We start from the raw sequence: 24,440 nt of genomic DNA on the forward strand, positions 1-24,440 counted from the left end.
TCATCCCACCTCATACCCTGAAAGTCCTGATTAATCCCTCTAATCAGATCATTGAGCAATACCACACAGGAATAGATCCTTTGGCTCACCCCATCTATGCATGCAGTCTGTAGCACTCTCTCTCCTGCCTGTCCTGTGTCATGCATGCATTCCAGGTACCTACCATTCTGTAAAAGAAAACTTGCCTCTCAAATCTCCTTTGGACTTTCCCTCTCTCACCTTAAAGCTATGTCCTCTCATATTTGACATTTCTTCCTGGGGAGATAGAATCTACCTCCATGGTCTCTGATCTCCAGTCCTGAAAAATCTCAGATCAAAATCACTCAATCACATTGCGTGTGATGGTTTCAGAAATAATCTATCCCTCCTCACACTTTCAATCATAAAAACAAATAAAAATGACAGTGACCAGGGTAAGAGCACAGAAGCAGGCCCTGTGGATCACCAGTCTGTGTACTGATATAAGCTATCCTAATTTTCCAGTTCTTGGTCCTGAGACCTGCTAAGCCTGGGTGAACCAAATACTCACAAGGATGATAGATTGATAAATAGTTGAGAAATTGGTATTACTGGACAACCATAACTTTAAAAATAATTGAAATGTGAACCTACTCATCCCACTGTCCACACTGCTTTCTGTACAGAAGTGTATCTAAAGCAACAGCGTCTGCATCCAAAGCTCCTGGGGAAGGCCACTGATTCGTAAGGTGTGCTGTTAATTCTTGTCTTGATCTCAAATCATTATTTTTTAAAACTGCTCTGTAAGAAAAGGTGTGCAGTGTGATTTTAGTGAGAAAATGAGTCCACCAAGAGTCCAAAATTATGCCCAGCAGCACGTAGCTCCTATTATACAATTCCATTCTATTTTTAGTAACACCCCTTTTTTTTTAAATCCTGCTTTAATAACTAGTGAGGGAAAATAAAACTTGAAATGATTTTTACCCCAGAACTGCAATTTACAATCATATTGCCTCATCAAACATTTTCCATCATATAGTTGGAACGATAGACAGACAGCAATGGAAACAGGCCATTGGGCCCAGAGTCCACATCCACTTTCACTTATTCCATTTTGTACACCCTATATTCCCACAATCTCCCACCAAATTCCAACACTCACCTAAGGTCAATTTACACCATTCCATTAACTTACAACCCAAATGTTATTGTATTTCCTTTTAATATCTAGACAAATAATATCAAATCACCAAAGTCTTAACATGCTAATGGAATTACAGTATATTCAATTAAATTCTTGTGGACTATTTACACTACAGTCAAACAAAAACTTCCCTTGGGGGTGTGCCATATGATGACGTGGGGATAGACTGCAAATCCCTACTCTCCTCGGAAAAAGTTGAAAATAAGAGTCAAAAAAGATAGCAAAATAAAAATAGATGTGTTGGAAGACCTGCAGAACATTTTAAAATGGCACTAAAGAAAGAAAAGTCAGCCATTACAGTACAAGAAATTGAGCAAGAAAAAGATTGAGATAAGGACGAAAGGCCTACCTTGAGGAAGGATCCAGGAACTGTGTGAAAGGTACTGCCCAGGAGAGATAAGCCAGGAGCCGGGGAGATCTTGGAATCTACAGTACAGGGTCTCTCCAGCAATGGCCACCCGACTCGGGTGAAGATGTGACTCTGAGCGTGGGTAAGGAGTCACGCATGCGCAGAGCACAAAAGAAAATAAGCAACTTTTTAAAAAAAAAGACAGACTTCCATCTCCAATGAGCAAGAAGAGGAATTTCGAGGAGTTTTTGTTTACTCAAAGTCCCAAGGCCACACAGCTGGAGAAAATTAAATCATTTATTTCTGCAGCAGAAATGAAAAAATACATGGAATCTTCCCAACAAGGTAGAAAGTTTATAATGGCAGAAATGAAAAGATATGGAGAGATTGTAGCTGAAAACAAGTTCTTTAAGGAGAAAGTTGAGAAAATGATGCAGCAGGTGGATAAAAGATTTGAACTTGTGGATGAGAAAATTAAAGGTAATGAATTTGAAATTCAAGGCATTAAGGAGCAAATGAAAGTGGCACAAGCAGAAGCAGCTGCAACAAAAGATCATTTAATGGAGAAAATAGACATTTTAGAGAACTCCAGCAGAAGAAACAAGATAAAGATTATTGGACTTAAAGAAGGTGATGAAGGACAAGAAATTAATTTTTTTTTTTACAGCTTTGGATTCCACAATCTTTGGGAGTGACTGAATTTAAAGGAGACAGTGAAATTGATAGAGTTCATAGAGCATCGCGTCCAAAGTGATAGGTGGACAAGAAGCCGCACCCAATACTAGTCAGATTCCTTTGATAGAAAGTACGAGAGAAGATTTTAGAGCTGGCGGTGACACAAGCAAAAGAACGACAATTACCCATAATTTATAATGGGAATAAGATTTTGATACAAGTTTTGAGTTGCTGAAAAAGAGAAAGAATTCAATGCAGTTAAAAATGTGTTATGGAAGAAAGGTTATGCCTTTGTCTTAAGGTATCCGGCAGTTTTGAAGGTCTTTGTTCCAGAAGGGAGAAGTAGGTTTTCACAGAACCTAATGAAGCAAAGGTGGATGCCGATTCAATGCCTGAAAAAAGCAAGATAGGTGGATGCTGATACTTGAATGTATTATCAGATGGAAAAAGCTTTGCTGTGACTGGGGGAAAAAAAGTAATATTTCGAGAGAGTTTAAGGGAAGGAGGGTTTAACCTTTAAGTGATCTATTTATTTTTTAAAAGATCTATAGGAGAATTAGAATCTATGATAAAAATAGAATAAGGGATTGCTTGGTATATCGAGCGAGTTAGTGGGGACCATGAGCCTAACCACTGCGAAGAGATGTGCATGAATGTGATTTGGATCGGATCCCGAATAGATCAGGGGAATAGAGATACAACCATATTATGTGCCTTGGGTGGGGGGGGGGGGGGAGTTCTTTTCTAGTTTTTATTTCTTTACTTTTCTTACTTTACGCCTGGATTGACTAAGATTATTGTAACATATGTTTGTTATTTTACTGGAAGTAAGAGAAGTGGGAAAGGGACAGAAGATTTAATATCGGTACTTAATGGCAGGAAAATTGAATTTTATTAGTTTTAATATTAATGGAATTTAGAATACAATAAAATGAAAAAAAGTTAAATTATATGAAAAAGATTAAAGTAGACAGCTTTTTGCAGGAAACTCATTTGACTGATATAGAACATGCGAAGTTAAAAAGAGATTCAGTTGGATCTGTATTGGCTCCTTCATTTAATTCCAAAGCCAGAGGAGTAGTTATATTAATAAATAAAAAAATATCATTTAAAATATTGGATACAACTATAGATAAAGCAGGGAGATATATAATAATTAATTGTCAAATTTATTCAAAATATTGGACATTAATGAATTTATATGCACCAAATATGGATGATAGGAAATTTATACAAGATATTTTTATGTAATTATCAAGTGCCTGGGGAAAATAATAATGGGTGGATATTTTAATTTTACATTTGATTCCAAACTAGATAGATCAGGTGGAAATATTCTTAAAAATAAAGTAGTTAAAATTGTGACAGATTTATTGAATGAGATGAGACTTGTTGATTATTGGAGGAAAATTTATCCTGATGATAGGGACTATTCTTTTTATTCTTTTAGACACAAGACGTATTCATGTATTGATATGTTTTTAGTCTCTACAAGCTAGAGTTCAAAAGATTGAATATTAAGCAAGAATATTATCAGATCATTCACCCTTAGTGATGTCAATTGCATTGGAAGAAGAACAAAATGTAGGTTATAGATGGAGATTTAATACAGTTGTTTTAAAGAGGAAGGTCTTTTGTGAATTTATGAAACAACAATTTTTTTTCTAGAAATTAATGAACACTCAGCAGCAAATAAATTTATTATATGTGACTCTATGAAAGCCTATTTAAGAGGACAAATAATAAGTTACACATCTGAAATAAAGAAGGAATATATGAAAGAAGTAGATCAATTAGACAAAGATATTTTGTATTTAGAAAAAGAATTGCATGTTCATAAAAATGAAGTGAAACAATGATTACTGGAATCAAAATAATTAAAACTTAATACAATCTTAAAAAGTAGAAAGAGATGTACTAAACACAGGACAGAAATATTATGAATTAGGTGATAGAGCCCATAAAGTTTTATCATGGCAATTCAAAGTGGAGCAATTATCAAGAACAATAATAGCAACAAAAAGAGAATCTGGTGAAATTACATATAAAATGCAAGAAATTAATGATGATTTTAGGAATTTTTATAAACAATTATATCAGTCTGAATCTTTAAAGGATGAGGAAAAATAGTTGAATATCTATCACAAGTTACATTGCCAAAATTAAAAGTTGATGAAAAAAATGAAATTATTCAATTCCTTTACCAATGTTGAAGTATATGATATTTTGATGTATTTTCCAAATAATAAGGCTCTGGGAGAGGACGGTTTCTCTCCAGAGTTTTATACAGAATTTAAAGAGTTGTTAATTCCTGTTTTTAATGGGACTTTTGGATCAAATGTTGGAATTTAATGACTTAGCAGAATCTTTTAAAACAGGATTAATAACAGTTATTCCAAAAAAGGGAACGATCCTTTATTACCATCCTCTTCTAGACTGTTATCATTATTAAATACAGATTATACAATTGTATCCAAATTATTAGCTAACACGGTGTCGAAGGCTTTGGTGAGGTCAACAAAGGTGATGTAGAGTCCTTTGTTTTGTTCTCTGCACTTTTTTTGGAGCTGTCTGAGGGCAAAGACCATGTCAGTGGTTCCTCTGTTTGCGCGAAAGCCGCACTGTGATTCTGGGAGAATATTCTCGGCGACACTAGGTATTATTCTATTTAGTAGAATCCTAGCGAAGATTTTGCCTGCAATGGAGAGCAACGTGATTCCCCTGTAGTTTGAGCAGTCTGATTTCTCGCCTTTGTTTTTGTACAGGGTGATGATGGTGGCATCACGAAGATCCTGAGGCAGTTTACCTTGGTCCCAACAAAGCTTGAAAAACTCATGCAGTTTGGCATGCAGAGTTTTGCCGCCAGCCTTCCAGACTTCTGGGGGGATTCCATCCATACCTGCTGCTTTGCCACTTTTCAGTTGTTCGATTGCCTTATATGTCTCATCCAGGGTGGGAACCTCATCCAGCTCTAGCCTTAGGGGCTGTTGAGGGAGCTGGAGCAGGGCGGAATCTTGGACTGAGACACCGTGAGCAGGAAAGGGCTTTGGCAAATACTAGAGTGCATCGGATGTCCCCCAAAGTTCCTCAACATGATTATCCAACTGCACGAAAACCAACAAGGTCGGGTCAGATACAGCAATGAGCTCTCTGAACCCTTCTCCATTAACAATGGCGTGAAGCAAGGCTGTGTTCTCGCACCAACCCTCTTTTCAATCTTCTTCAGCATGATGCTGAACCAAGCCATGAAAGACCCCAACAATGAAGACGCTGTTTACATCCGGTACCGCACGGATGGCAGTCTCTTCAATCTGAGGCGCCTGCAAGCTCACACCAAGACACAAGAGAAACTTGTCCGAGAACTACTCTTTGCAGATGATGCCGCTTTAGTTGCCCATTCAGAGCCAGCTCTTCAGCGCTTGACGTCCTGCTTTGCGGAAACTGCCAAAATGTTTGGCCTGGAAGTCAGCCTGAAGAAAACTGAGGTCCTCCATCAGCCAGCTCCCCACCATGACTACCAGCCCCCCCACATCTCCATCGGGCACACAAAACTCAAAACGGTCAACCAGTTTACCTATCTCGGCTGCACCATTTCATCAGATGCAAGGATCGACAATGAGATAGACAACAGACTCGCCAAGGCAAATAGTGCCTTTGGAAGACTACACAAAAGAGTCTGGAAAAACAACCAACTGAAAGACCTCACAAAGATAAGCGTATACAGAGCCGTTGTCATACCCACACTCCTGTTCGGCTCCGAATCATGGGTCCTCTACCGGCACCACCTACGGCTCCTAGAACGCTTCCACCAGCGTTGTCTCCGCTCCATCCTCAACATCCATTGGAGCGCTTACACCCCTAACGTCGAAGTACTCGAGATGGCAGAGGTCGACAGCATCGAGTCCACGCTGCTGAAGATCCAGCTGCGCTGGATGGGTCACGTCTCCAGAATGGAGGACCATCGCCTTCCCGAGATCGTGTTATATGGCGAGCTCTCCACCGGCCACCGTGACAGAGGTGCACCAAAGAAAAGGTACAAGGACTGCCTAAAGAAATCTCTTGGTGCCTGCCACATTGACCACCGCCAGTGGGCTGATAACGCCTCAAACCGTGCATCTTGGCGCCTCACAGTTTGGCGGGCAGCAACCTCCTTTGAAGAAGACCGCAGAGCCCACCTCACTGACAAAAGGCAAAGGAGGAAAAACCCAACACCCAACCCCAACCAACCAATTTTCCCTTGCAACCGCTGCAATCGTGTCTGCCTGTCCCGCATCGGACTTGTCAGCCACAAACGAGCCTGCAGCTGACGTGGACTTTTTACCCCCCTCCATAAATCTTCGTCCGCGAAGCCAAGCCAAAGAAAGATTAGCTAACAGATTAACTAAATATTTACCTAAATTAATAAATATGGATCAGACTGGCTTTATTAAACATAGAAGATCTGCAGACAATATAGTTAAATTTATGTTTATTAAATGTAGCCCAGAAAGAAAAAAAATGCCAGCAGTAGCGGTAGCTTTAGATGCGGAAAAAGCACTTGAAAACTAGAATTGGACTTTTTATTTAAAATATTGAATGTTTTTCAGAATTCCAAATGATTTTATAAATTGGATAAGAGCTTTGTATAATCATCCAAAAGCTAAGGTGGTCAAAAATAGGCAAATATCTCAACCTTTTCCATTAGAAACGTCATCTAGACAAGGATGTTCATTATCACCATTTTTGATTTGCATTGGTTATACAACAATTGGCAGAAGTGATAAGAGTTCATGAGATTACAATAAAAGATAAAGAACATAAAATTAGCTTGTTTGCATATGATGTTATATTATATCTTACAGAACTAGAAATATCCCCATTGAATAAAATAAATGTACAATTAGAAGAATATCAGGTTAAAGCCAATGTAGGAAAGAGTGAAGTGATCCCTATGAATGATCGGGACTATACATTAAGTAATCAGGTAATGAAGTTCAAGTGGCAAAAGGAAACAAATTAAATATTTAGGAATTAATATCGATAGAAATTTAAATTATTTATTTAAATTGAATTATCTACCATTACAAAAAAAATCAATAAAGATATAAAGAGATGGAAAGATTTACCAATAACATTAATAGGAAGGGTAAATTGTATAAAGATTAATATTTTTACAAGGTTGCAATGTTTATTTCAGTCGTTACCAATTCCTATACCATCAAATTTTTTTCAAGAATTAAATAAAAGTATAAGAAAATTTATTCAGCATGATAAAATACCAAGGATAGCTTTGGAAAAATTAACTTAGAAACTTGATCAGGGAGGATTACAGTTGCCGAATTTAAAAAATTATTATAAAGCAGCTCAATTAAGATTTCTATCCTCTTGTTATCAAATTAGGGAGAAGACAGCGTGGGTACATATTGAAATGAATAACATAGGAGAAATTAATCCAGAACATTTTTTGTATAAATGGAACAAGGAACTTTGGAAAGGAGTACCAATTTTAAAACATTTATTCAAGATATGGAATGAAATTCATGTACAAAGAAGAATTAAGAACTACCAAACAACTAAGATGATGTTAAAGCAGAATCCACATATTCCTTTTACTTTAATTAATCCTTTCTTTGATATCTGACACAATGATGGGATAAAGAGGATAAAAGATTATTTCTTAGGTTCTTTTTTTCTTGACTTTTGAACAAATGGTATAGAAATACAATATACCAAATAAAACTATTTTTTCATACCATCAGCTAAAATCATACATAAAAAAGAAATTAAGTGCAAATTTTAGACTTCTGGAACCGAGCCCATTTGAGTATTTAATAATTCATACATTTATTGAGAAATTTATTACTAATATGTATATACAATTACAAGACAATGCAGAAAAAGGAACTATTTAAGTAAAAAAAAATGGGAAAAAGATTTAAATATACAAATTCATGATGAGGCTTCATCAAGATTGTGCCAGGAGAGTGTAACTAATACAATTAATGTTAGATATCAAATGGTACAATATAATTTTTTTACACCAATTATACTACACTCCGTATAAATTACATGGATTCAATTCAAATTGTTCTGACAAATGTTTCAGATGTAACAAAAAAACAGGAACCGTATTACATGCAGTTTGGTCTTGTGATAAAGTGGGAAAATTTGGGTAAGACTTGAATATATTACTGGGACAAATTATGGAGATAGATACCAAAGTTCCCAGAATATTTTTGTTTGATGATTTATATGGACACTGATACTAAATTGAAGTTAGACAAATATCAATGAAAATTTTTAACTGTAGCAATAGCGGTGACACGGAAATGCATGGCAGTAACATGGAAGTCAGATAATTAAATAAGGTTGGATAGATGGCGTACTGTAATTCAAAACTGTATACCATTGGAAAAGATTACTTATAATTTAAGGAATCAACCTGATAATTTTTATATGATTTGGAAACCACATCGTCCAAAACACCTACTCCTCCCAATTAATATGTACAGGATAGAATAATATGTTAGGAATATATGAATAGTGAATGATAATAAATTCAGGTGTTTTTTCTTTTTCTGGGGCGGGGAGGGCTTATAAAAAAGAAAAAATATATCATTTTGTATTGTTTTTATATTATATTGTTATATGATGAAGAATTTATATGTACATATTGATGCAAATGAAAAATAAAATTTAAAAGAAACCAAAAACTTCCCTTTTTATAGGTAAGAGCTGTTTTGAATAAAGACTAGTTTCTCACTACAGAGGGCAATAAATCTCTGAAAATTATCGCCTCCAAGTTGTGGAAGTTAGCTCATAATAAGTATTTGAAGTTGCGGCTAATAAAGTTTAAAGACAGAGCTATGGGAATTTGGTGCAGAAGAGGAGCAGAAATCTGGAGAAAATAAACCATGATTACACTGAATGATGGAGAATGGTTGAGAAGCCAGGTGACATCCTCCCATTGTGTTCTTGTTAATAAATATTGCGAATGGAACAAAATGATTTAAAAAATGTCAGCGCTAGCCTCCCGTTAACAGAAGTAAGTGTGAAGGCATCTTATAGAAAGTGCTTAAAATCTTGAGGAACACAGGGAATGGTTAGTAAAAACACACTGAAATGCTGATGGAATTCAGCCAGTTTTTCAGTGTCCATAGGAGACAAAGATATATTTCCAATGTTTCGAGCCTGAGCCCTTCTTTAAAGAATAAGCAGAATAAGCCAAAAGCAGGAAATTTCAGAATTCAGACAATTCTGGCTGGGGAAGGAATCCAGACCAAAAAAAGTTGTTAACTGGCTATGATAAGGGGAGAAGTAAGAATCTATCATGTCGCAAATCTTTTTTCAGTTTGCTGGATTCAGCTATTTCTACTTATATCTTTCTTTTCTTTGGCTTGGCTTCACGGACGAAGATTTATGGAGGGGGTAAATGTCCACGTCAGCTGCAGGCTCGTTTGTGGCTGACAAGTCTGATGTGGAACAGGCAGACACGGTTGCAACGGTTGCAGGGGAAAATTGGTTGGTTGGGGTTGGGTGTTGGGTTTTTCCTCCTTTGCCTTTTGTCAGTGAGGTGGGCTCTGCGGTCTTCTTCAAAGGAGGTTGCTGCCTGCCAAACTGTGAGGCGCCAAGATGCACGGTTTGAGGCGATATCAGCCCACCGGCGGTGGTCAATGTGGCAGGCACCAAGAGATTTCTTTAGGCAGTCCTTGTACCTTTTCTTTGGTGCACCTCTGTCACGGTGGCCAGTGGAGAGCTCGCCATATAACACGATCTTGGGAAGGCGATGGTCCTCCATTCTGGAGACATGACCCACCAAGCGCAGCTGGATCTTCAGCAGTGTGGACTCGATGCTGTCGACCTCTGCCATCTCGAGTACTTCAACGTTAGGGATGAAAGCGCTCCAATGAATGTTGAGGATGGAGCGGAGACAACGCTGGTGGAAGCGTTCTAGGAGCCGTAGGTGATGCCGGTAGAAGACCCATGATTCGGAGCCGAACAGGAGTGTGGGTATGACTTATATATGGCAGGGGGAAAAGAACCATATATAAATGAAGCCACATTAAATGGAGAATTATCACTTCCAGATTTTAGATTTTTATTATTGAGTGATTAATGTGCATAATTTACTCATTATTATATTTCAATAAGTCAGTGAATCGCCCCTCTTGGGCAGAAATGGATTTGCAGTTCTCAAAAAAAAACTTTATGTTGGCAATTTTAGGATCTTTTTTTAAAAAAACATTTTCCTTTTCCAAATTGACACATAATCCATTAATGAGTAATAGGTTAAGAATTTAGGCTCAATTAAGAAATTATTCGGGGTTAATGGTTTTTCACTGGCTAGTCCAATTATAGATAACCATCTTTTTCAATTGCCTTTGCTCAATGTAGGTTTCAAAGGATGGCATAGAATAGGTATTCAAAGTTCTAAGGATCATTTTATTCAAGATAATTTTGCCTCTTTCGAACAATTATCAGCTACATTTAATCTTTCCAACAGACATTTTTTAGATATTTACAAATTAGACATTTTGTTCAGTCTAAGCTTTTGCACTTTCCACAAATTTCCAACACTAATCCATTTTTTAATTTATGGTTTTATTTTCATGGTGCATTAACATCATTTATTTAAAATATATATATTTTTTGGATTTAAAATCAATTCCCAAGGCTGCAATTAAGAGCAAATAGGAATGAGATTTGAACATAACTCTACTCTCAGCTTGATTAATGATTCCTCATTTGTGCCAAGCATTGCTTATTACAATTTAAGGTGGTACACAGAACAGACATGTCCAAACTTAAATTATCTTGCTTTTATGCAAATATTGATCCACTATGTGAGAAATATAAAATTTTTGAGGTTTCTCTGATCCATACATTTTGGGAGTACCCAAAGACATTTTCCAAACTTTATCAATAATTCTAATTTGGAACCTTGCCTGTTAATTGCTCTGTTTGGTTTTTCTCATGATTCGGATTAACCTCTATCAGCATCTCAGGAAAAAGTTTGGTCCTATTTAAATTAAGAGAAAATTAGATATAATATTAAAGGTAGAAGGTTCCAATTTATGAAATAGTGGGGCCCATTCTTAGAATTCTTTTTATAATTGGAGGAATTATTGTATGTTCCAGTCATTAATTTCCTGTTCTCCAGGGTCATTAGTGGTTCCACATTATTGATTTTTTTTGTTATTAATTATATAAGGCAACCTTTCTGAGAGGGAGGGGGTAAATTCAATTTAGTTTTATTTTTTCTTTTATTTTATTAAAGTTATTTCAACCAATGTGTTTAACATGGTCGAATAGATTATTTCAATTAAGTTTTATCTATGTTTTTTGCTTTTTTGTGCATGCTTATTTGTATACAAATGAATTATTATGCAATTGTCAATTCTATATGTATGTTTATATGATAAACTCAATAAAAATATTTTGAAAATAAATAATTGATCATGTCTGTGTGAAAGGAGACAGGGAAAGGGAGACAGAGCTGGGGAAAGGCAATGGGGGAGAAGTGAGGTGGGGGGTGGTTAACAAAAGCCAAAGAAATCGATATTAATGCCATCCAGTTGGAAGGTGCCAAGTTGGAAGATGGGGTGTTGTTCCTCCAATTTGTGGATGATCTCAGTCTGACAGTACACGAGACCATCGACAGACCCGTCAGCAAGGGACTAAGATGGGTAACTGAAATGCATGGCCACTGGGAGATCCACGCTATTGCGGTGGACAGAGTCGAGGTGCTCAACAGAGTGATCTCCCAGTCTGCACCAGTCTCTCTGATATAGAGGAGATCACAACAGGTTGACTTTATTCCTTAGTGTGTAGAAGGAGGGAGGATTTGATAGAGGTATACATAATCTTGAGGGACATAGATAGAGTAAATGCAAGCAGCCTTTGTCCACTGAGGTTAGGTGAGACAAGAACATAGGTTAGGGGTGAAAGGCCAGATGTTTTGGGGAAACATTGCAGGGAGGGGAACTTCTTCATGCAGAGAGTGGTGAGAGCACGGAATAAGATGCCAGCTGATGTGGTGAAAGCAGACTTAATTTTGATAAGCATATGGTTGAGAAGGGTATGGAAGGCTATGGTCTGAGTACAGGTCAATGGGACCAAGCAGATTAAAAGTTTGGCATGGACTAAATGGGCTGAGGGCCCGTTTCAGATTCAGATTTATTGTCAGAGTACATACATGAAACCCTGAGATTTTTCCTGTGGGCCAGGCAGAATTACCACTTATTAGTAGTGGAAAAAAACTGTTAAAAATGTACATGTAAACAAATAAACAAATGTAAACAACTGACTGTGCAATACAGAGCGGGGTAAAAGCAATAAAGTGCAAATGTAAGAGTGCTTAATGAGTCCCTGATTGTTTGTTGTTGAGGAGTCTGATGATGGAGGGGTAGGAGCTGTTCATGAACCTGGTGTTGAGAGACTTTGGCACCTATACCTCTTTCCTGATGGCAGCAGTGAGAACAGAGCGTGCTGGATCCCTGATGATTGTTGCTGCACTGTAGTGTTTTATAGTCCCTGCGTAAACCTGTGCTAAGCTTTACTTAATGCTTTCCACCAACTCTCCTTCAGAAATGTTGAAGTTTGTATCTGGTTTGAGTCTGCTTTTGGATAATTAAGCACATGTGCCTCTATTATAAAATCTGCCTCGCAAAAGCTCAATGTAAAAGAACTGGACCTCTGTGGAGAGCCATAATATAGAACTATAGAATACTACAGCACAGAAACAGATCCATCTAGTCTATGCCTAATCCATCAACCTGCACCCAGATGATAGTCCTCCATTCCCCTCCAATCTATGTACCCATCCAAATTTTTCTTGCATGTCAAAATCAAGTCCGCATTTCCACTTCAGCAGGCTGTTTGTTCCACACTCTGTGAATACATTATAGAATTGCTATTTACATTGTCACAGGTGGAAATAATTTCACAATTCACTGCTACCAAAAATAATGGCACTGCTGTGAGGACAGCAGTGCTGCTGGTTTGAACCCAGGGAGAGTGGGGAGTGTAGACACAATGCTCCCTCATGGGGTCCTTCCACCCAGTTCTACTACTGAAGGCTCCATAATTTTAGAGTCTATAGTGTTTTATTTTAAAATCTTGTGTCCCACTCCCATGCTTGTTCTGCTGTTTAATGATTTTGTTACTGATCCTAACTGTAGCCTGCATTCCTGCAATCCAAGGCAACCTTTCACCTCCCATACTCATCAAATCTCCATCTTCCTTGGCCTTAAAAATATTCAGATTTTTCTATTTCAGCCAAAACTTCCCTTCTGCTTTGCTAAAATCACCAGATACAAACTTAAACATTTCAAAGAACTGGTCTAATCTCATGAACAGGCAGAGGATGGAGCATGTGGTCCAGATATAGACAGATGTGCATTTGAGATTTGCTTCATGGTTAGTATAGACATGAAGGGCCAAAGGACCTGCTCCTGTGCTGTAGTGTTTTATGTTCTGTCACTCTAGTAAACTTTCTCTAACGTGCTGCCAATGCATCCTTTCTTAAATAAAGACTATTGCAGTACCCATTACTCTGGGTGTGTCACTTCAATGGCAGCTTCAATTCAAGCAATATCTCCCTATTTCAGTTTTCAATTCTCTTCACAATAAATGATTAACTTCTCAGAACACTCCTTCAGCTTGCAAATGTCTTTTGTATATCATGTACTAGGAGATCCTTCACAATCCGAGACCCCTCCAACTCTCAGAGTTCTGCCATCTTTAACCATTTAGATTATACACTTCCTTAGTTTTCCTGCCAGAAAGTACACTTTCTGACATTAAACTCCATTGTCTGGGAATGTATCAAATATGCATTCCTTTATTTTCATCTATCGATTTATAGATAACATTACTGTCATAGACAAGATTTCTAATGATGACAAGTCAGAATATAGAATGCAGCTATGGGGACCTGTGGCTTGGTACAGGAAAAAATAAAATGGTGGCACTGCCAGTGCTACTGTAATGGCTGCCTCTGTTGCTGAGAGTTAGGAGAGGAGACACAGCGCTCCTCCTCATGGTTCTACTGCCCAGTCCACTGGCGATGGCTCTGTCAATGTAAAAGAACTGGACTACCTTTAAATTGTTTATTTTAAAATTCTGTGTCTGCATGGTCTGAACCCAAGGTGTCGGTACCTATGGTCGGCTGCAGTCACAAAGGATTGCAGATGCTGGGGAAGCAGAAGAGTCGTGCAGGGAACCAAAAAAAGTGTGAGAACACCCCTCCTCACCCCATTTGAGAAGGAGAAGCAGAGGAGATGACCTACAGGATGATGACCATGCTGGCAGACCAGTGAGGGGCTCTGCAGCTGAAACACACATGCAGTGGGCTGTTGTCGACTCGAGATGAGGAACCTACGCAGGCTGCGGTATGCTGGTGGTGCCAGTCAAAGGACTCATGCCAGGTGCACCCTGCTGGAGACTGGCCCAAGCCTGGCTGAAAGGGCATTATGCATTGGAACTGGGATACAAGAGGATGCATAGTTTGCTGGAAGCTTTCTCATTTTGTCGAAGGTTCGGATCTGGAGCTCGGTCGTGGCTTGTGACATATCTGGGGGATTTTAGTAGCACACAAGCACGAGGCTGAATTTGGGGGAGGGGAGAGGGGCTGTGCACACTGTGATGGATCATGGATCCTGCAGGAGGAGGAGGAGACTAAGAACATTGAGATCACTTGTGTGCCAGAGAGCCAATGGAAAGGTCAGGGGGGTTTGCCAGGGTGGTGTTTTATGGGGTGAATGAAGTGATGTTAGTGGCTGAGGAGAATAAAGGAAGTTGACTCCATTTTGTATTGAAAAATGAGTGAGTATCTTCTTTTGATATTGTGTATACCAGGTAACGTATAGCTACTACAGCCGATGATTTGGACTGGAGTGTGTGGCTGTGAAGGCTGTGGAAGCACCTGAGGCAAAGCCATGGACAGTTTCAGGGAGGCTCACTTTGGCTTTTCTTTCTCTGACTAAAAGGTGCCCTGCAATTCCTGTTGATGGCAAATCTGTTTGCTTTATGGAAGACTAAAGCAAATCTTGTGTAATATTATACCTATTTTATTACACAACAATAAAAGAATCTTGAACAATCTCTCCCCAATGTCAGCAAGACTAAGGAGCTGGTCATAGACATCCAGAAGAGAAGCTCACACCCATGACCACATCAACAGCTCTGAGATAGAGATAGTAGACAACTAAGTTTCAAGGTGTAATAATCCTGAGCAAACTGTTCTAGAACATCCATATCAATGCAATGGACAAGAAAGTTAATCAGTGCTTCCATTTCGTCTGAAGCCTGACCTGTCACCAGTGACTTTCAACAACTCCAACAGATGGTCCGTTGAATGGATCCTATCAGGATGCATCACTGTGTGATCTGGAAAATTTTCAACCCAAGACCACCAGAAACTTCAGATCATTGTACAAACCCCACCTCCTTCAATTCCATCTAATCTTCCCTCTGCCTTTGAAACAAACATTTGAGATCCCAGCATGGTCATACCACTCGTTGCATTGTTCAGAGCAGAAGATCGATTTATGCCAACTCAGAGACTTCTCTGCCAGACAATCTATCCTTGCTGACAATATTAACTTCGGCAAATTTAAGAGCTGAAAATTGTTCAGCATATTAAAAATTTTTAGTGAGTCAGGTACACCATCATGTTCATAATCTGTTTATCACTATGAATATATTCAAGGTAATTTTCTCATTAAATTTATGGGTCAAAACCATTTTCCCAAATTTTTAAATTAAAACTAGAGGGCATAGGTTTAAAGAGGAAAAGATTTAAAGGGGATCCAAAGGGAAGTTTTTCCACATAGAGTGGTAGGTGTATGGAATGAGCTGCCAGATGTGGTGAGGCACAAGTCTGCAGATTCTGTGATAGAAGTAAAAACACAGAAATGCCGCAGAAACTCGGCAGTCTTGCAACATTCATAGGAGGTAAAGATTTGTAACCCATATTTTGGGCCTGAGTCCTTCTTAAGGGTATGTGGGGTTGTGGTTCTAGAGGCAGGGATAATTACAAGGTTTAAAATACATTTGGATAAGTAGATAGATCGGAAAGATTGAGATGGATATTGGACCAACATAGGTACTTAATACTATACTTAATTTTACAATTTGCTGAATAATACTTAAGCTTATTACTTAAACAAATTGATGGCTGAGACCAATTAAATGTAGAACCGGAAATCTTAGCATCTCCTTGGATTTTGACACTCATATTTAAGAAAATTGCAATAAACAAAGTTACAAAAATAACATTTTCCAATATCCATTACGTATTAAATACAGGATGCTCATTTCTGGTCATCACGAAACTTTGGAATTTATTGTACCTCTTTTTTCTCTGTTGGCACACCTTCCTCCATCAGGTACAGATGAACATTTTACATTTCAAGAAGAAAAACGCTTGTAGCCCTCTCTAGTATGCCCACTCATATATCACACTGATTAATCATACTTTTAAAAATCCTAAAGACCAAAGGTATTGTAGAATGTAGAAATAATTGCTTTATACTGAATATGTCATGTTTCAATTTTCATCGGGTCAGATACCACATCATGTTGAATAATCCTCATTCTGTTTATTTATCTTTATCACTATGGATATATACAAGGTGCAACTTTCAGGCCATTCTGTTCCAAACAAAAAATTAACCATTCCAATGGCACTGCAGCGCTGGTGATATGGACTAACTAACAATGCATTCCAATTGCTTCCTGATTTTGTGCCGTTATTTTGTTCATCATCACAAGATTCAACAATAGCAGTATCAGTGTTAGGGTAGGGTATCAGAGCATTTCCAACATACACCAGTAAATTGATAATTAGGCCATGCAAAACTCATACATGCCAGCTATCCTCCTGACTGAAATTCCTGATAACACTGATAGCTCGAAAATCAGATACGTAGCGAGTTTACAGCAGTCTGCAAAACAAAAGCAAAGCTACTAATTGTGCATAATTTCAACCTGGATGAAGTGAATTTTGTTCAGTGTACCTAGGAGAACTTTCCACAGCAATATGAGGAATTGGGAATACTGGAGCGAGAGGAGAAAAAAGAAAAAGGAGAGAAGAAAGAAAGAGAAAATGAGAAAAAGAATGAGAGAGAACAAGAGAAAACAAAAGAATTAAAACCTCCTGCCTCCATACAAAACAAGAGCCATCATTCAACGAGTTAAGAATTAGATTGCCAATTCACTTCAGTCCTGTGCCTTCAAAAATATTAGGAACTACAGAAACCACAGGCACCTCGATTAGTAAATGTGTAGAGGTGCCTGCTTTGACTGCCAGTCTGGCACCTTCCTAAATCAAGCATGTTTTTGTGCAGTTTAACATAAGAACAAATTATAAAATTTTAAATGCACAGAATTTAATCTTTGATATGCATCTAAAATCACCACAACTTTGGAGATAGCTTCCAAAAACATTAAAGAATTTCTATTGATACATTAACTCCATGCCAATGCTGTATGGAATATTTGGAGATGTTTTTGGGAGATAAATTGGTACCATTAGAGTCTTCCTTCTTTTCTTTGGCTTGGCTTCGTGGACGAAGATTTATGGAGGGGTAAATGTCCACGTTAGCTGCAGGCTCGTTTATGGCTGACAAGTCCGATGCGGGACAGCCAGACACGGTTGCAGCGGTTGCAGGGGAAAATTGGTGGGTTGGGGTTGGGTGTTGGGTTTTTCCTCCTTTGTCTTTTGTCAGTGAGGTGGGCTCTGCGGTCTTCTTCAAAGGAGGTTGCTGCCCGCCGAACTGTGAGGCGCCAAGATGAACGGTTGGAGGCGATATCAGCCCACTGGCGGTGGTCAATGTGGCAGGCACCAAGAGATTTCTTTAGGCAGTCCTTGTACCTCTTCTTTGGTGGACCTCTGACACGATGGCCAGTGGAGAGCTCGCCATATTACACGATCTTGGGGAGGCGATGGTCCTCCATTCTGGAGACGTGACCTACCCAGCGCAGTTGGATCTTCAACAGCGTGGATTCAATGCTGTTGGCCTCTGCCATCTCGAGTACTTCGATGTTAGGGATGAAGTCGCTCCACTGAATGTTGAGGATGGAGCGGAGACAACGCTGGTGGAAGCGTTCTAGGAGCCGTAGGTGATGCCGGTAGAGGACCCATGATTCGGATCCGAACAGGAGTGTGGGTATGACAACGGCTCTGTATACGCTTATCTTTGTGCGGTTTTTCAGTTGGTTGTTTTTCCAGACTCTTTTGTGTAGTCTTCCAAAGGCGCTATTTGCCTTGGCGAGTCTGTTGTCTATCTCTTTGTCGATCCTTGCATCCGATGAAATGGTGCAGCCGAGATAGGTAAACTGGTTGACCGTTTTGAGTTTTGTGTGCCCGATGGAGATGTGGGGGGGCTGGTAGTCATGGTGGGGAGCTGGCTGACGGAGGACCTCAGTTTTCTTCAGGCTGACTTCCAGGCCAAACATTTGGGCAGTTTCCACAAAACAGGACGTCAAGCGCTGAAGAGCTGGCTCTGAATGGGCAACTAAAGCGACATCGTCTGCAAAGAGTAGTTCACGGACGAGTTGCTCTTGTATCTTGCTGTGAGCTTTCAGGCGCCTCAAATTGAAGAGACTGCCATCTGTGCGGTACCGGATGTAAACAGTGTCTTCATTGTTGAGGTCTTTCATGGCTTGGTTCAGCATCATGCTGAAGAAGATTGAAAAAAGGGTTGGTGCGAGAACGCAGCCTTGCTTCACGCCATTGTTTATGGAGAAGGATTCAGAGAGCTCATTGCTGTATCTGACCCGACCTTGTTGGTTTTCGTGCAGTTGGATAACCATGTTGAGGAATTTTGGGGGGTATCCGAGGCGCTCTAGTATTTGCCAAAGCCCTTTTCTACTCACGGTGTCGAAGGCTTTGGTGAGGTCAACAAAGATGATGTAGAGTCCTTTGTTTTGTTCTCTGCACTTTTCTTGGGGCTGTCTGAGGGCAAAGACCATGTCAGTAGTTCCTCTGTTTGCGCGAAAGCCGCACTGTGATTCTGGGAGAACATTCTCGGCGACACTAGGTATTATTCTATTTAGGAGAATCCTAGCGAAGATTTTGCCTGCAATGGAGAGCAGCGTGATTTCCCTGTAGTTTGAGCAGTCTGATTTCTCACGTTGGCAAAGACTCAGAAACCTGGCCAGGAATCCTGGGCAAGCATGATGTCGGCAAGTGCAACAACAATGGGGGCCTCCTGTTGGAGCTCTGCGCAGAACAGCGGCTTGTCATTACAAACACCCTTTTTCAGCAGAGGGACAGCCTGAAGACTACCTGGATGCATCCCCGATCCAAACACTGGAACCTCCTGGACTACGTCCTGGTGCGAGAAAGAGACAAACGAGATGTGCTCCACACCAGGGTCATGCCCAGCGCGGAATGCCACACTGACCACTGGCTGGTTCGCTGCAAGCTCAACCTTCACTTCAAGCCAAAGCCCAGGAACAGTAAAGCCCCCAGAAAGAGGTTCAATGTTGGAAACCTGCAGTCAGACGAAGTGAGAGGAAACTTCCAGGCAAACCTCAAAGCAAAGCTCGAAGATGCAATTCGCCTCACGGACTCGTCCCCTGAAACCCTCTGGGAACAGCTGAAGACTACCATACTGCAATCCACTGAGGAGGTACTGGGCTTCTCCTCCAGGGAAAACAAGGACTGGTTCGACAAAAACAGCCAGGAAATCCAGGAGCTGCTGGCAAAGAAGCAAGCTGCCCACCAGGCTCACCTTACAAAGCCGTCCTGGCCAGAGAAGAAACAAGCCTTCCGTCACGCATGCAGCCATCTTCAGCGCAAACTCCGGGAGATCCAAAATGAGTGGTGGACTAGCCTCGCCAAGCGAACCCAGCTCAGCGCGGACATTGGCAACTTCAGGGGTTTTTACGAGGCTCTAAAGGGTGTGTACGGCCCCTCACCCCAAGTCCAAAGCCCGCTGCGCAGCTCAGACGGCAAAGTCCTCCTCAGCGACAAGATTTCCATCCTCAACCGATGGTCAGAACACTTCCAATCTCTTTTCAGTGCCAACCACTCAGTCCAAGATTCCGCCCTGCTCCAGCTCCCTCAACAGCCCCTAAGGCTAGAGCTGGATGAGGTCCTCACCCGGGAAGAAACATATAAGGCAATTGAATAACTGAAAAGTGGCAAAGCAGTAGGTATGGATAGAATCCCCCCCCCAGAGGTCTGGAAGGCTGGCGGCAAAACTCTGTATGCCAAACTGCATGAGTTTTTCAAGCTTTGCTGGGACCAAGGAAAACTGCCTCAGGCCCTTCGTGATGCCATCATCATCACCCTGTACCATTAGAGTAGGTTACATACATACACACATTTTAAAACAGATCTTATTTGAAATAATGAAGAATTCATATTCAGTGACTTTGCAGAAAGTATGGAGAATGCTATGCACATTTTACAAGGAGGTGCTAATTGAAATGATGTTGTGGTGAATATCTATTTCTGCTTGGTTTTGCGGTCCTTTAGGCTAGTTATAAAGGAAACAGCTTTGGCAACGTCAACAGGCCCAAGCAACAAAGGTTGGCAGGAGAAATTGATACACTATGTTTCCCATATCTGAAAAGCTTGGGTCCGGACAGTTTTTGGTTTTTGGATTTTTTTGGTTAATGGAACAAAATGGAATAAACCCAAAAACAGCACAATACCTTCAGCTGCCACTGATCCCCAACACTTACCAACTGAGGACCCCGCTCCTGCCCGGGAGACCGAGACAGCAGAGAACCAAGTGCAGTGGAGGATAAAGAGAAATGGAAAGAGAGGGGAGGGAGTTATCTAAAATGAGGACAATCTGTGTTCTAATTTCACCCCATGCACTGCCTGACCCACCGACTTCCTTCAGTTGCTCACTGATGGCTTGAGATTCCAGCCTACTTCTTGGAGTTGACATCCAGCCATTCAGTGTCTGTCTTCCTAAGTGGTTCTAAGCTCTGTTATTACCAAACTGGCGCAAACAGAGCATCAGAGCCCCACATGGGCAAGTTGGGTCATAATTTTTTTTCAACTTGAGACATCATGTTGGTGCCGAGAAAAGCTAGTTAATAGAACCTTTCGGTTAACGGAGGCTTGGATATGGGAAATGTACTGTACTGATCTTCGAAATTACTCAAGAAAACTGTGCCAAGAAAATGTTTTCACTGCATGAATCAGATGGATAGCACCTGCTCAGCATCCTCATTGGTAAATTCAGTTTTTTAACCACATCAGTAAAAAATTGTCGAAGGTGCAAGAAGTTTTAGTGTTAAATACTTTAAATTTTCAGTCAAACTAATTGTACAATGTTCAAGATATTGTTGCTAAATAGTTTTCATTTGTAAGTTAAAAAAAGATTTGTTGAATAGTTTAACTATTTCCTTTTCTCCATCTCTTGACATGATCAAGACAAACAATGCTATCTTTCATAACCCAATTAAGTCAACAATATTCCATTCACGAGTTGATCAAGACTAGCAATACCACAAAATCAGAAAAGAGACTAAAGTAGTTGGGTGTATTAGTGAACCTGAGCAATTTTAATCCTCAACTTTAAGGGTCCAAAACCCACATACGAATGAAGCCAAACAGTGTGCCTGATGCAGAGTTGTGATTCGAAACATGAACAATGTCTTGGTCTCTATGGATGCCAGCTGCCCTGCAGAGTTCCTCCAACAGTTAGTTTTTTGCTCCAACTTACTGCAAGTTCTGACTAGAATCATCCTCATTTAAGCTCAAGTAGAGGCAGCAAACGAATGACATGGCAAGTTGATTAGAACTGAACAGAACAAGTTGGTGACACCCTTTGAGGTCCACAAAGCAGCTGAGATTGACTGACAATGCAAGAGATTTAGAGCGGGTCAAGATATCAAGTTAATGCTTCAGGTCAGATAATGATCAACAGATTCAGGGATAAGGAAAACTACCCATTGTCCACATTACAGTGGTGGTACACTGAATAAGCCAAGGTCTAGGGTCCAGGTGCTTACCTATCACACACATTTACAAGTAAGACAATTGCATTGAAAAAAAAATCAGTACTCATAAGAAGTTTTACTCAAATGCTATGCTGCCTTAGGGTGTAAGATCACTCAGACCATCAGAGAAAAGATGGAGTCCAACGTTTGCGTGATTCAGATGATATTTTGCTGTACAACACGATTGTCTCACTAGTGAACACATCCTAAAATCTATCAACCCTCCATGGGATCTAATGCATTTGAATGAAGTCATCTCACATTCTTTTAAAAATCCAAGGAGTTCAGGTTATTAACTCCACGTTAAACTCCATTTGCCAGTCATTTGGACTCTCTTGTAGAATCAGAGTATGTTTATCACAACAAGCAGTTCCTAGCTTGTGTATTAAAGGCAGAGATTGATAAGTTCCTGATTAGGCAGGGAATCAAAGGTTATGGGGATAAAGCAGGGGAGTGGAGCTGAATGGGAGAATGGATCAGCAATTGATTGAATGGCAGGGCAGACTCAAGGGGCTGAATAGCATATTTCTACTCATACGGTCTTATGGTCTTTATAGCTAACTGAACATTTACCACACTTACTCCATTGATCTGTCTCTTGGTTTACCCAGTCAACCTACAAAATTTTCTTCATACCATTATAATTGCTCTTATTTAAATTGAAGACATTGATTGTATTTATCCTTAAATTACATTTGGAATTCTATCATTTCATGCTAACAAAACCTCCCAACCCCCGGAATCTTTCACCAAAAAAATCCCTTATTAATCCATCCACATTGACCCAAGAAATTATAAAATGTCCTGTAACATGCTGTTTTAAAATACTTTTTCCAGTTTGATTCATCCAATCAATAAGTACATTGAAATATCTAATAATAATTGCAGTTCCTTTCAAACATGCCCTTGACATTTCTACATCATGCTCTAATCTATTGAGACTACATTTTGAACTATGTCCAATATGCACACATGCTGGTGAAACTCAACAGGTCATGCATTGGAACATCAAGGCAATCAACGTTTCAGGCCTGAGCCTATTGTTAGGAATCAGGAAAGACAGGTGGATGCCTGAATAAAAGGTGTGAGGGAGGGAAGGATGAGGAGAAGAGAAGAGGAAGGAAGGGGAAGGAGCACAGGACAACATGCAAGAGGTGTGTACAGCTGGGAGGGTAGGAGAAAGAAGCTGAGAAGTGATGGGGTGAGAGGGCAGAAGAAAGCTCTGATAGAAGATAGGAGGTGAAAAGGAGAGAGGGATAGGGAAAGAGATCAGAGGACAGGATTAATGGAAATTGGAGAAGTTGATATAAATGCCATCTGGTTGGAGATTGTCGAGACAGAATACAAGGTGTTATTCCTCCAATTTGCAAGTGGCCTCCGTTTGGCAGTTTCTCATTTATAATTAAGTTTATTTTTAATTATTTCTGTTCTGCCTTCTGGAATTCAAATAAATGCTGCATTTATGACGCCGCAATATGTACAGCTTAACAAGTCAACGGTGAACAAGGAGGATGCTTACAGCTGATCCTGCAGTTCTAGGATGATAAACTCCAGTTGCTCTTTCTCCAGTTTGTGGTTTAGGTCAGTCTCCTCCATTCTCTGAAGGACACTTTTGTTTTGAGCTACTGACTCTGCAAGCTGAGCTTCTCGCAAACGCACCAATTCTTCCAGATACCCCTAGGAAACAAATGTAAATCACGACCTTTGATTTCATAATACTGCAAGTACAAATCTCACTCATGTCAAGTTAATCAATTGAACTTCAAAGTTACCTTTTGGGCCTGAACGCTTCGTTGGAAAGGTGGAAAGGTGGAAGGGTAGAAGAGAAGGAAGATGAGAAATTATAGGGGGATAGGGCAGAGGGTAACTCTCTGATGGAAGAAAGGGAAAGGGGTGGGAGCCTCAGGAATAGAGACAGTGGAGTAGGGAGAATATGGTTTCGATAGTGTAGACTTATCGTTTGGTGGCACCAGACTAGATTATGGTTAGGGATAGGGGAGAGGTTCAAGAGCCTGATACCTGTTGGAACAAAACTGTTCTTGAACCTAGAGATGGTGCACTTCTGATCAAAGGCAGCAGTGAGTAGAGATGGTAACTGTGATGAAGGGCATCCTTTAAGATGTTTGGCTGCCCTTAATAATATTCCTCTTCATCTCAAAAAAAATACATGCTCAGATGCAAGCACTACTGAGGTTGATACAGGCCGAGCACTTTAATGAGGAATAAATTTCCCCCAAATAAACACTGGATCAATTAGAACCATTGCCTTCACTCTACCTTATTTCCTAACCACCAACCCTGTGT

General features: G+C 39.9%; 1 protein-coding gene across 4 annotated transcripts in view; it reads right to left on the bottom strand.

Annotated features, from left to right (window-relative positions):
- The window catches only part of rundc3b (RUN domain containing 3b), a 137,675-nt gene that overhangs the window by 6,674 nt on the left and 106,561 nt on the right, over window positions 1-24,440 (bottom strand). For 3 of the 4 annotated variants that reach the window (XM_069914289.1, XM_069914293.1, XM_069914290.1), the window contains 2 exons: window positions 23,656-23,813; window positions 613-759 (listed from right to left, as the gene is read on the bottom strand). In XM_069914289.1, the coding sequence (XP_069770390.1) occupies window positions 613-759; window positions 23,656-23,813 (305 nt within the window). The remainder of the gene's footprint in view (window positions 1-612; window positions 760-23,655; window positions 23,814-24,440) is intronic. The other variant, XM_069914291.1, reaches the window with a different exon arrangement.

The sequence above is a fragment of the Narcine bancroftii genome, chromosome 1 (genome assembly GCF_036971445.1).
Source record: "Narcine bancroftii isolate sNarBan1 chromosome 1, sNarBan1.hap1, whole genome shotgun sequence".
NCBI classification, from domain to species: Eukaryota; Metazoa; Chordata; class Chondrichthyes; order Torpediniformes; family Narcinidae; genus Narcine; species Narcine bancroftii.